At 40.3% G+C, this 13741-nt stretch overlaps 1 protein-coding gene across 3 annotated transcripts in view; it reads left to right on the top strand.

Moving 5' to 3' along the window:
• SOBP (sine oculis binding protein homolog) overlaps positions 1-13741 on the top strand; it is a 112644-nt gene that overhangs the window by 4954 nt on the left and 93949 nt on the right. For all 3 annotated transcript variants that reach the window (XM_083856453.1, XM_083856452.1, XM_083856454.1), the window contains exons 2-3: positions 4353-4491; positions 6318-6503. In XM_083856453.1, coding sequence (XP_083712579.1) covers positions 4353-4491; positions 6318-6503 — 325 coding nt within the window. The remainder of the gene's footprint in view (positions 1-4352; positions 4492-6317; positions 6504-13741) is intronic.

Below are 13741 nucleotides of genomic sequence, written 5' to 3'. Positions count from 1 at the left end.
CAGTTAGTTATCCTGGCTCTTCCAGGAGGGAAGATGTTTCTGCGTAGAACAAGATTAGAGAAATCATACAGTTAAAACATGCCAATTACACATTGCCCCACAGTGGTGATAAGTGGTTTGGGACTTAGCAATGGGCAAAAGCTGAATTACCATCTATTGGGAAGGAAGGGCTTTGGCTGTGGTGTGTGACTGGGGCCACCGGAGCGTTTTCGTGCCGGTTTCTTTGGTAGGCAAGAGCTGGTTGTGCCACAGCTGTAGTGACTGCTTGGGCAGTCAGCAGCTGTAATGGTGCTCTGTCAGCTGGAGAAGGGCAGGAGGTTTGGCTCCTGTGGGATGTTAACCATCTGAGTGCACTGGCAGCTGCAGAGGGGACTGGTGTTTCCACTGTGGTCGTGAGAGCTTGTCTGCTTGGTGCATGGTGTGGCAGAATGAGCAGGGAGGGACGTGGGACAGGATTTCTGTGGTTTTCTTCTCAGCTGTGATACTGACCCACACTGTGGGTGGCACCAGGGCTCAGTCTCTTGTTTTCGCACAGGGGACTGAGCATTGCCTCCACACCTGGCTGAAGTTAGGTTCCATGGTGTACATTTGCAATGAAATCTGTGGGTCACTGCAGGGGGGCTCCCTTTGGGCTGAGTGGATGTAAGGGTCCCAGCTTAGCACTGTGATTGCTGGCCTGAGATTTTATTGATTATGAGCAAAGTTTTCTCTCTATGCTTGTCTTTCACATCATCCCAGCCCTTTGGCACAGCTGTGGGGTTGGGTGGCAGCCTCATCCTGCAGACACTCCACATCCTTTTGGGGAATGAGTCTGAAAGAAGGCATGGACTACCTTAATGCCTCTGCTGTCCTGTTCCTGCCAAAGCTTTGAATTGCAGCTCCTTGCATATCCTCCATCTGGTCATCCGCACCTACCTTCACATCTTCTCCCTGGTCTTTGGCAGGTCTATTATCTTGCAATTCCTCTGACTCCTGTCGTCGCTGCTGCTTCTGCTTTCGTGCTCCAATGTTGAGTCCACATTGCTGCTTTTCTCACGCCTCAGTGTTATAGTTGTCACCCTTCCTTTCACTAAGCCTTTGAAACTTCTATGTCTTTCAGTGACGTTCAACTCTGCATGTACAGGTTGTGTATTAGTATGCTTTCTTCCTTTCCTTAGGTTCACCAAGAATTGGTCTTTGTCACTCCTATTTTTTTCTTTTTCTTCTTTCCCCTCTCCCCTGCATTCACACAGAGAAAAGTTATCTCATCATTTGTGTTTTGACTATTGCCACCACACTGGTCTTTACAAATCCAATCTTGTTACCATGTCTTGAATCCATGTGTATTGTGTCTATCATTGAAATGGAAGAAGGGAAAATACATGAAAACAATGAATTAATACTGGTCAGCTTCAGGACAGTGGCTTCAATGTGATCTCAGCTGTCAGGGCATTAGACATCTCTGCAAATGGGTGTTGCAGTCAGGAGTCTGAGGGAAGGTGATGTTGTTCTTTGGATACCCATCTCTGCTAGAGAGTCAGTGTGGAAAAAAATATTTCTTAGGTTTGACAGCTTGCTGAAGATGGGGCCGTGCTTTCCTTTTGCTGTGCATAAAGTGTGGTGTAATGGAGCTCTGGCTGTTAGTCACTGTGAGAATGGTATTAAGGGTGACTTGCAGCATTGTAGTAGGTCAGATAAATTATGGAGGAAAAAGGCTTGGGCTTTTGTTTTGTTTTTAATCCAAGTTGCTCTTTTTGGGAAATTAGTGTTAAAAAGGTGCTTACTTTTGTTATTGCTGGGATGCAACCTCATTGTGCTCTCATTGAAGTTAGTAGAAAAGACTCCATTGATTTACTGTTTTATGAAAGTCAGATCTCTATGATGAGTGATTTTGAAATCCAGTGTATTTTTTGTCAGTATGAATGTTCATTTTGGTGCATCATTTATTGTGGGTAGTTTAAATGAGACGTGAAAGCTACTTAAATTTGGTGTCATTACAAACACAACCATCATTTTGACTACATTTCGAAGGGACAGATACATGAATTTTCAGGAAAAAACAAACATATGTGCAACCTTGCTTATGTATTCCTTGACAAGCAATTAGAAATTATTCACTGTCTGAGTTGATCAGCAGTGCAAATAAAACACAAAGCATCCACAGGAGACAAATTTAGAGCTACTCAATTAATTTGGTTGCATGGGGTTTAAATTGGTAAGACTTTGTCAGTTGATCTCTACCTTGCTAGATTAGTCTCTAGGGCTGTATCTCCATAGTTGAAATTTAGCAAAGCAAGGGAAGCTGGAAGACCTTGCCTTCGGGCCTTCAGGGGCCCTTTCAGGTCATTTTGGGTGAGGTGCAATGGCGAGATTTGACTCCCTACATCCAGGTCATTTGGTTATTGGCTTCACATGGGCTACAAACAGGGTTAGTGCATTGGGACTCTTCAAGGCTAAGAGAAAAGTTTTCTAAAAAGCTAAAAAAATCTCTCAAACAAAAAAAAAAAAAAAAAGAGGAACAACCTTTAGATTTTTTTTTTTTCATTTTGCTAGTAATTAAAACACAACACTGCATCATTCAGATGATTTAGGTAGTTGTTAGCCACATTTACACTGCATAGTACTCATTGAAAACTGTTGTAGTGGCATCATTCAGATATCATACTTATAATGCTGAGTCTAGAAGCAGAGATGGGATGATGGAATATTTTCTAGCAATTTGAGGCTGCACAGGACAGCCACAGAATTGTGACTTCTATCAATGGTAAGGTGAAAATGCAAAAGGGAAAACCCAAAAGGAAATTGGTGCTTTGGGGGTCTGCTCTGGTGTTTTGTTTTGGGCTTTCTTTTCCTGGAATGTGTTTGTAGCATAATTGCACAGATGATACTCTTGGAAGAGTACAAATTGCTTGTGTTTATTGCTTATAGCTGCTTTACAGTGCTCCTTGAGTGACAGGAACACCTATGTAATCTGGTGTGATGAATGAGCCAGGAGCAGTGCACCTCTCTGAGGTTCTGGGGCACAGTGCCTGCTCTAGCTTTGAATTCAAAAGCAATTATCATCTGATTAATTTTATTTATTTGTTTAAATGACTGGAGAATTGCTGTGTTCTATCATTAGACTTTCTCCCGCTCAAAAATTAAGCTAGAGCAGTTACTAGACAAAATCTGGCAACCTGCAAATTTGACATTTACCATTTGTCTGAATTGGTGTTGTATTTTCCTTATTCCTTTGCCAAAGTCCTGGGAGACAGTGCCTATCAGAATCATTATTTTAGAAGTCAAGATGTTGGAGGAATATGAAATTTGGAATTTGTTTTAGAAGAGTGTTAATAAAAAAAAATAAAAATGCAGAAACCAAATAGAAAGGCTCTGTGTGTGGCTTTTTTGTTTCAACTTATAGCTGTCATACTACTTTAAACTGATCTTTGCCATTGCAATAATTCATTAGCTGGTTTCCTTTGGTAGTTTCCTAAATCCATAAGCTGTAGAGCTCTGTTGCACTATTTGGTTTCAGAAAGCTTTGTTGCCTGGCTGCAGGTTTCTTAACTTACTCCACTCAATCTCCTGGCCCAGTAATGAGCATTTTCTACAGAAATATTTTTGCCTCATGACCTAGAGGACATATTTTTAATAGAAATTGAGGATTATGACAGTCATGTTCCATACTTTACATTTCCATACAAACATAAAATGTAACCACTCAGCCGCTGGGAAATTGGCTTGAAAATAAATACTGATTTGAAAATTGAGAAAGGTTTTCTTAAAGAAATATAAGAAATGTTTGTGTGAAAAATGATAGTAGAATGCTTTCACTGTGAAGAATCCTTAAGTGTTTCGACTATGGAAGGGCTTATAACTGAGAAAAAACGTCTGCTTTGATTTTATTTGATTTGGTTCATGGGCACCTCGAGGAGCTGTAATTGTGTCAGTGACCTGCTCCAGCTGAAAAGACTGTAACGCAGTAAGATTGATTAACTGCTGGTTGAAAAAAAAAGAAAATCCTGGTTTTCTGTTATTCTCTTGCTGCAGTCTTAAATATTTTATGGCAACACAGAGAAGTTTGTGTGAGGAATGTATGTTAAAATATTTCTGACATTGAATGTCAGAGCAAAAGTCATAAATAACTCTCTTTTTCATTTTCTTTAAATTACAGACATATGAATCTCTGTCATAATTACATGTGCCAGTCGAAGATTTAAATGCATTTCACTTTATGCACTTGAGTTATGAAATGAACATTTGTCTTTGAGGAGGTGGGCCAAACCTGACACTTCCTCATGTAGCACAGATACGGTTCGATTTATGCAGTCCTCCCTTCCTTCCAAATGGATATTGATTACATAAATAAGTAGGTAATTTTTCTCTTTCAGAACTTTGCTGAAAACACTATGAATGAGCTCCTTGGCTGGTATGGTTATGATAAGGTAGAGCTGAAAGATGGAGAAGATATTGAATTCAGGAACTATTCAGCAGATGGGGAAAGCCGCCAGCACATTTCTGTTCTCAAAGGTAACGAGACTTCATGTTTCTATGTTCATGTAAAGAAGGATTAATAGCTCAACCTGTCTGGTTGGTGTTGATTGTGAAGCATGTTCTGCTGCTCGTGTCTTGGTTGCTTTACATAAAAGTATCTGAGAGTACCCTGTGGCACAGGGAAGCCGATAGGCTATGAGGAAAGTCACTTAACAAATTTGCTGTTAGTGTATTGATATATTGATATATATCTTCACAAATAAAGCCTTTTGTGTGTCAGTTGAAAGCTGTGTGCCTGTGGTATCAATAAACAGCTCATAAGTGGAGAAAGGAGGTAGTACTTTTTTAGCAGGGTGGCCTTAAAGGAGCCTTTTGCTTCCCATACTAAGGCTGGTTGGCCTACAACTTTCTAAAATATTGAAAGATTTTAAACTGGAATATTCACACATGTAGGAACAAGAGTGAATGCTCACAAAAGGCTTCTCATCCATGTTTGTACTATACTGTCTTCAGCACAGAGGTTAAAATTTTCCATGGATGGAATTTGCTTGAGACAATTCTGAATCTTTGTGATTCAAAGATTCAGGGAGCCTGTTGGTTTCTTCAGTCATTCAGTTTTTGCCTTCTGACTCCTCAGTCTCAAGGAATGGATAGGGGCTTGTAATCAGAGTGAGAAGAGTAGAAAATTGCTGCGTCTTGACTTATCCAACAGGAGTTCCTCAAAGATGAGGTTTAGAGAAGAAATTCCAGCAGCTTTTATGCACTTGGAGTGCTACTTTTCACTGTGTCATGGACAGCAGTGTTTGGGTTTTCTTTCTGGTAGCCAGCAGCAGCACTATATTCAGTGAGTGTTGCAATGAGTACTGACACCAGAGAGACCAGTGCTGAGGGACAGATGGCTGCTAGAAAAAGGGGAAAAAAATTAGAGGTAGGGTGAAACAGCCTAATTGAGTTAAAATTGAATGTTTGCAGCTTGTTAGTTCTATAACAACATTGGCGATCAATATTTATTTTTCATTGAAAACATAATGTCATTAAGCTACCTTTGAAGAAACTTGTGCCTGTGTAGTAATGCACTTAATTTATTTCTGTTTTAATAAATTTGTCTTTTACTGAATGATTAGTGGCTCCAATCTATGCTTGATGAAATTTGTGGCATACTTTTTTATAGACCCATGATACAAATCATATGTTTTATGTACCATAGATGTTGAATGCTGGTGATAGGTAGAAATTTTTGGTGTACACAGTTTTTGGGAGGGGAAAAAGTACGTGTATTATTCTGAGAGATGGGAGAAGAGGGAATCCCATGGCTGAGATATATTAGAGAAATTCCTACAAATGAGAATCCTGTGGTGATTTGGGATTAAAGAATTAGAATAGTAACTGTCATCATTTTATGCACACTTTGCTGTGATTTCAATATTTTGTTCTTTTTTAAAAATTCCTTTCATTATTAATACTCATATTATTTATAGAGAATAGGAATTATTTTATTCTTCAGTTCATGCTCCTTGTACTGGTGAAGTCACGGCACACTGAGCGTGATCACCATGCAAACAGTAGAAATGAAGTACAAGAGCAGGATGCCATTGACTAAATCAGGCATACTAAGGCTATGCATGACAAAATAATCCCACCTTTCACCTACTGCAAAAAGAAAGTGTGAGTTTGATTTTGAAAAAAATGGAACGCTTCTGTAGATTACTGGAAGGTATCAATTTCTTTAAAAGAGAAAATACCTGGGTGTTTTGTGCACTATTCTTATATTAGGGTAAGTTAATTAATGAAGGTGAAAGTATGTAGGACTATTTAAGAAATTTATGTGTCATACTGTACAATGTGTTCTTTGTGTTTTACAGAAAATTCTTTGCCAAAACCAAAATTACCTGAGGACAGTGTTATTTCACCGTACAATATAAACCCAGGCTACCCAGGGCTTGCCACAGGAAATGGACTATCAGACTCACCAGCAGGGTCGAAGGATCATGGGAATGTACCTATTATTGTCCCATTAATTCCACCACCTTTCATAAAGCCACCAGCAGGTAAATCCCAACAAACATGTAAAAATGGTTACTGTTATTGACAACATCCTGAGGTCACTGGATCACGGTGTCTTAGCAAGAGGACTGATTTCAAAATGATTGAAACCCAGTCACAGGGAACTTTAAAAATGAGTGGGAGAGTAGCTTTAATCACTTTAATGTTCTTGAAAAACTCCTCCAAATGCAATGACAACAAGCTTGCATTGTTTGTGACACTTCTCATGCTGGATTATCCTCTCAGCACTTCAACAGCATTTGCTGGACAAAAAAGTAAAGATTTTGTTATGGTGAATAAAGCCTTTGACTAAATTAATGGAAGATTATTAAATTAAAAATAGGCTGCATGAAGGAAACAGTGAAAGAGACAAAGCCATCAAATCAGTATCATGTCTTTATATCAGGTTAACAAGCTCATATTGGGAAAACTGTCTCTTGATTCCCATTGAAATCCCTGACCGCTGTCTCTCAAGAGTTTAATATGATCTTGACTCTGCCCAGGAGACTGCACTGAGATGTTTTACATTTTCATTAGATTTTTATCAGGAGTGGTTTTCTAACATGCCATTCCTCAGAGTTCACATGAAAAATGATTTATTCCCCTCTGCATGCTGCTTACTGTAATCTGTGAAAGGAGCTCTTATGGCTACACCAGGGTGATTAATTGCTGTGTTATTGTTTACTGCTCCACATGGTGTGAAAATTGGTGAATCCAGATAGGAGCAGGCTGAGTCCTGCTTCCGTGGGCATCCCTGGGTGGTGTTGTGGTTGTTTTTGAGTGACCAAGGCACTGAGGAATACAGGGTGACATGCAACTCCTACCCAGGAACATCAGCTCTCCACACACACGGCTAAAGAGATGCCAGCAGGTGCCAGAACTGCTTGTAGGATCAGGTCCCAGGTGTTGGATGGTCACTTCTGCCCTTTGTTATACTGTCTGAATGTTACTGTAAAATACTGATTGATCCAAGAAAGTATTTGTCTGTTGTTGGGTGTGTAATAGACTACAGTTGCCCCTCCTAAATTATTGTTATGCCATCGAGTTTTATCTCTAAAGAAGTATATAATATGCTATGAATAATTTTCAAATGTTACTCAATACACACTCCTTGCCAAAGACTTTCAATCTATTTTATATGATATTTGCTAATTACCAAAGCTATTTGGGCCCATTCCTGCAGCCTTTACACAGCTAAAGATCTCAGGCCATATGGGCTGGATCCTCAGCTGTTGTTGATTTGGCCCTAAAGCTTTAATCAAGGGCTTGTGCCATCCCAAGCTATTTTCTCCTCCAATCTGAGTCACAAATGAATCCAGAATGCTGAATTTGTGGTATGTGAACACAAGGCTATAGCATGCATTGTGCAAATTGCCACAGTTGCTGGATTTTTATGACACCAAATAAGCAGGAGGAGGTTGAACTATGAAGTAGAAAAACAAATTACTGCAACAGTAGCTAAGTGGACACAAGGGAATCTTGGCCAAGTCAACTGCCTTCTGTTCTTTGCCTGTCCACCTACAACATATGATCCTGTGTTCAAATGTACCTCTAAGGGTAACGTGTAGAGAAAGCTTTTCATAAGTGTTTTCCACCTTTAGGTTTTAATTAATTTATTAACAATAAATATCATTGTTGTACCTGCACAAGAGATATGAACGGATAATCTCTGCCTCCTCTGACTTTATCCCATGATTGGTAATGAGCACTAGATTACCATGACTTCTGAGCAGATGAATCTATTTATCTCACCTTTGCTTTAGAGACCAAAGCTTGGGAGAATTGGAGGGGGAGGAGAATCACCACCTTTGTGGAATTTGCAATAAGCATGGGTAGTAATGGTTTTGTTTTATCTTAGGGCGTAGGTGCCCTAGCCATGACCACCCCAAGGAGCCTGGCAAGAAACAACTGGTAGGAAAGGGAGTACAAAAGCACCAGGGGAGCCAGTGTGCAAGGCAGTGGTCTTGGCACTGCACTTTGACACTGCTTTGTGGGCACTACATCAAAGCAGAAAACTTCAGAGTGATACAAAGCCAGACAAGAGTAACTCTGGGGATGTTTTCTTGGAGTCCCTCGCAAGCATAGGGGATGACTTTGGAAACAGCACAAAGGTGCTTCTTTCACTTGAGCAGGCAAATGATAAAGACTCACATCATTAATTAATTAATAAGGTGAAGGTCAACATTTTCAGCATGGGGGACAGACAGGCTATGACTGATCTGCCACAAACACCAAAGCATTTATCTGAGTTTGAGTGGATAAATAAAGAAGGGGACAGGAGAGGGAGGCAGAAAGAGGCCAAGAGAAAGTTTCAAGGATGGGCAGAAAAAGGGATCTTTGCAGCATGTTTTGTGGGGACACACAGAGGGCAAAGTTACATTACAGGCCAGAGAGAGCACCAGGTAGCAATGCACTGTAGTGACTAGGAGGCTAAGAATTAGTCCAGAGTTTGTGAATGGTTGAGGAAAGCTTTTAGATATCATACAGGAGAAAAATCTACAAGACTTCAGTATAGCTGAAAAGAGAGTGCCCACAGGTGAAAATGATACCTAAATCATGAACCTGAAGGACAGGAAAGATGGTGCAGTCCATCCTTATTGAGCAAATAATATGGAGTGAGCACTAAGGGAGAAATTATTAAGACTTTAATTCTTGCTGTATTGATCTTGAACAGAAGGGTCAGCATGAGTAAAGAGGTCTCAGAGAGACAGGCTGAGGTATTCATTTGGACAGGAGTGTAATGGTCTGAAGAGGATAAGCAGATCCATTGAATTATTAGTTGAATAATATTGCTGATAAGATTCAATAGAGGTAAGAGGAAGGAGAGCAGAGCATGGGGGATGCTCACAAACCTGAAGAGAAACAAGGATACTCAGCAATGTGCACTGACATAGCAATTGCAGAGGTAGAAAAGACACAGTCCGGAAGCCACGGGAAACAGGATTTCTAGGAAGGCAAATATGATTCAAACAGCTATCAGTTTGAAAAAAAGGAGGAAGGAATGCTGATCCTAAACTGTCTAGGAAGCTGTCATTGAAGATTTCAGGGGACTAGGTTTTCCTTGAGCATGCTGGAGAGCTTTGAACAAGTATCCTGTTTGCATTCGTGTTTTGTATGAGCAGGCTAAAACCTTGAAGAGTTAACAAAATTACCTTTCCCACTCTTCATGCCTATTTTATAGTAAAGTGTTTTTTGTTTTGGTGGGGGTTTTCTTCCTTGTTTGTTGAGTTTTTTTTTTTTTTAATTTGAAAACCAAATAATTTTGAGCAGTCTGACTAAAAATTTATTTTCAAGCTGTTCAGATTTCTGTTTTAGTCAAACGAAATGTTAGGTTCCAACTTGCTTACATGATTCTGGAAAATGTTAGGGTACTACTAACCAAATATAAACAGCTTCAATAAAGGCACTCAGTCCTTGTTGTACCTCATAATTAAACCCAAAAAAGGCTGAGTTAAATGCATGGGCCCTCTGTGGTGCACTGAGTGTCTACAGACTCAGGTTATGGTGTGTCAGTGGAGGATGCTAAATCCAGTCATGGGAAGCCTCCACCAGGAGAATGCAAGTTACTCAGATGTGGAGGCTATCAGCAAGAGCACTCCCCTGATCTGCAGCACCTGGCAGATGGACCACGCTGGAGCAGTGCCAAATCAGATGTGAATTTTTAAGTCAACATCAAGCGTCCAACCTGCGTCTGGAAGCATATAAGTAGTCAATGCAGCCTCCAGAGAGCTGCTCTAAGAGTCTCCTTGTGGCTGGTAAGAGTCTATCTTGCCCAGTATGCTGGTAACTACATTTAAATCTGGTAGCAGATTCTGAGTGATCTTCAGGGTTAGTCTTGAGTACACCCTATTGTAACAGAGTGATCCTAAGATTAGTTCTGCTTGGTGTTAGAAAGTTCTTATTTTCTGCACAGCAATGTAAAGAAGGCTGGTGGGGATTTTTTTGTTTGTTTGTTTGGTCATTTTTTCCAACTTAAAAGTCAGATAGAAATAGAGAGGAATAGAAATGCAATGGCCTGAAATGACACAGAACTAAAAATCTCACCACAGTTGTGTGGGGTAGATGGCCTTAGTATGTGGCGTGCAAATCTTCTGTTGTTCTGCTGCCTTTAATGATAGAGTAAATTTGAGAGGGCACTTAGGGTGACTCTGCCCTTTTGCTCAGGCAAGTTTGGACAACTCTTGTTACTGGGATGAAGGAGGGCTGAAATCAAGAGTAGTCAAAGAAGAATGCAAAAAATGCTTTCAATGCGGGTGAGAACAAGCTGCCTCCTTCCCCTGGCACCTGCTGGAGGCTATGGTGTCTCAGTTTTCCCATTTCTTTGAGTGCTCTTTGATTTACTTTATCTTGTGATCCCCATGGCAGTGCCTTGGTAGGGGAGTACAACTGCTGGTTGGTCTGTCCTTTGAGCATGAGGGTTGACAAAATCCTTCCTTTTCCTGCCTCCTTCTATGTACAAGTGATGCACAGAGTGCACCAACTGCTGTGAGCATCCCAAACAAGAACCAGCTTCCTGTGATGCTGTGCTGCAAGGGGAGGTCACTGCCAAGGGACACAGTAGAAGGGGAGGCAGAAAACATGATGTCATGTAGTTGACTGAGCTTCCCACAGAGGAAAAAAGTACAAGGGAAAGATAGTGCTCCCTCCCAAGGTTTCCACAAGATACCGAGTACATTTGGAGAAGGAAAGGGATGTAAATACTACAACCCACAGATGTCTTGACATAATGTTAGGTTCCAAATTATAATGACTGGAGTTGTACCAGAAGTTATCAGAAACTTGTGAAGGTGAAGGAGGACTGGGCTGAAGGAATGGTATCTGATGAGGCAAAATGTCTTAAAGGAAAAGGATTTCCAGTGCTGACTTGTAAAATCAGCCTGTGACCTAGGCTGGCAAAGAAATACCAGATTCAAATACTAAAGTAAGTATTTAGTTATTTTATAGAAAGAAATTAGTGATTTTCTGTTATGGTTTAGCATTGCTTTAGAATTAAAGTTTATAGGAGATAAATACAAGTGCAGATGAGTAAATTTGTGCAACATATGGGAATAAGCAGAGTTCCTGCCCTACAAACATCCTGGAACAGCCTGCTGTAACCTCTCTCAATATTTAAATTGCATTGGAGGAATCTGAAAGCATAAACAATGTTTTAAATGGTATTTAGCATGCCAGTTACAAGGAATTCCAAGATCATCTGTCAAAATTCACTGAGGAATTGGATCTAGAGTAGCAAGAAGTTTGATTCCAGGCAGAACCGAGTGGCAGTTTTTCTTAAGTAAAGAAAGTAAAGACCACTTTATTAGATCTAGTTAAATCTATATATGGAGGAGACTTTCGTTTTACTGTGCTCCAAATCCCTCTTCAGTATTTCACAAATATCTTCTGGTTGCTGAGGAGTGCTACAATTTCTCTAACTGTAAGTTTAGCCCTCTGATTAAAGACCACTGCAACAAATCCTGTAGTTGCTACTCTTCAGATTATTTCTCTTGTTTTCAATTTGAAACATCATCAAATTTACACTGATCATAGGGGTTATTACTGCCTGGGTTTTTAAATGCCAGTGGTTGCCAGGATGCCTGCTCCATCTAGCCCACTTTTGATGTCTTTTGCTCTCTGTGGAAGGCCAAGTGTTTCCTTTGTGCTAAAAAGAAAATCATAAAGTCCATGTGTGCACCTTAATAGCATATATTCAAAGCACACAGGGAGTTCCCTCTCTGTTAGCTGAGAAAAACCTGCCTAAATGCCAGCTTTTGTGTTGTGCATTCAGTCCTTACTGAACTATGCATAAGAATGTGCCTCAGCTTATGCATAGGGAAACGTAGGCAGGCCTGGTTCCTCAAAATGATTTTTTCAAAAGGGGCTGGGACATTTTGCTTTATTGGCAGAGTAGTGAACTTAAAGAGACTGGTCCTTAAAAGGAAATGCATTGTAGAGGCTCTGATATTTCCATAGCGATGGCTGCGGCAAGCTTTCTATTGTCAGCCCTATAATCTTCCTCTGCTAATTACTTTTTTAAGGTACTTTTTTACCTCAAGTTTGTCACATGCCTCATTTGTTTAGAGGATCAGTGCTGAAGGTGATATCACAAGGGGATCTGCAGCAATGTCTCAGGAGTTTTGTTTCTTCACCTTTTTTAGTTTGAGATTAAATTGGTAAAGCATTTCAGGTGTAAGAAAATTGACTGCAATGGTGCTTCTGCCTTGCTTGGGATCAACAACCTCAGGAATTACTTGGGGATGAAAAATCTGAATACATGCTACTTGGTTTTCTTCAATGGCGTTCTGGGATTTCAGGAGCAGCAGGCGGGTAACTTGGAATTATCTAATTCTGAAATCCTGGCAGGTCCCAGTGGAAACAGTGAGCCCTTACTGTTATTGCTGCAGATGCTCAATTCAAGTTAAGATCTAAAGTCTTTAAAAAGGAAGTTTTGCAGCTTTTCATTAGAAAGTAATAGTGAAAGCAGATAAAATATTTAAAGATGTGTATATGCCAGTGGATTGAGCACAGTTCCCAGCTCAAAGTAAAGGGGCTATTACAGCTCCCTACTCAAGAAACCTGGGATCCAAACTGCCTGCGTGAAGGAATGGGATGCAGCAAAGAGAAAAAGAGAGGAAAGTAGATGAGAGTAGTAGTGGAGAGACATGGCTTCTGATAGTGTGATGGAAGGAAACTCATGCCAGAGATGAGTTGGTTGGCTGGGAGACATGGAGAAAGGATGGGATGCCAAAATAGGTTTGGATCAAATCATGGATACAACCACATTCAAGGTATAGGTTTCACAAAGGCTCACTCAGTTCAGGTGCTGTACTTGAGATCTCAATCCAAAACACTCTGTCCTCCTGGACTTCCTTCTCCATAGCAGTACTGTGGTTGGGCACCTTCAGGAGAGATGTTATCCTCCTGCTGGAAAAATTCAGTATCTCCTGCTGAATTTCTTGCAAGGACATATGGAAAATAAGATTTTGAAGTACCTGCCCTTGAATCATCATAATATGCAGGATTAGAGCTGTAGCTGCATTTATTTTCATTGAACGTTTTGAAGCTAGAGTTAAAATTGAAAACATATCTCAGTTCAAAACAGTATTAGTGTTGAGTGTTGCAACCTAAAACTTAGTAAACTGATCAGGATTTAACTCCAGAATTGTAGGGATTTTAGGACCATTGCACTAAACACCATAGATCATGCTGATTTGCTTATATAAAGAGACAAGGCTGTTCCTGATGGATTTACTTCATTGTACTC

Source organism: Zosterops lateralis (assembly GCF_965231275.1).
Source record: "Zosterops lateralis genome assembly, chromosome: 3".
Lineage (NCBI taxonomy): Eukaryota > Metazoa > Chordata > Aves > Passeriformes > Zosteropidae > Zosterops > Zosterops lateralis.
Note: the sequence above shows the minus strand (reverse complement) of the source record. Positions and strands in the feature narration are given on the sequence as shown.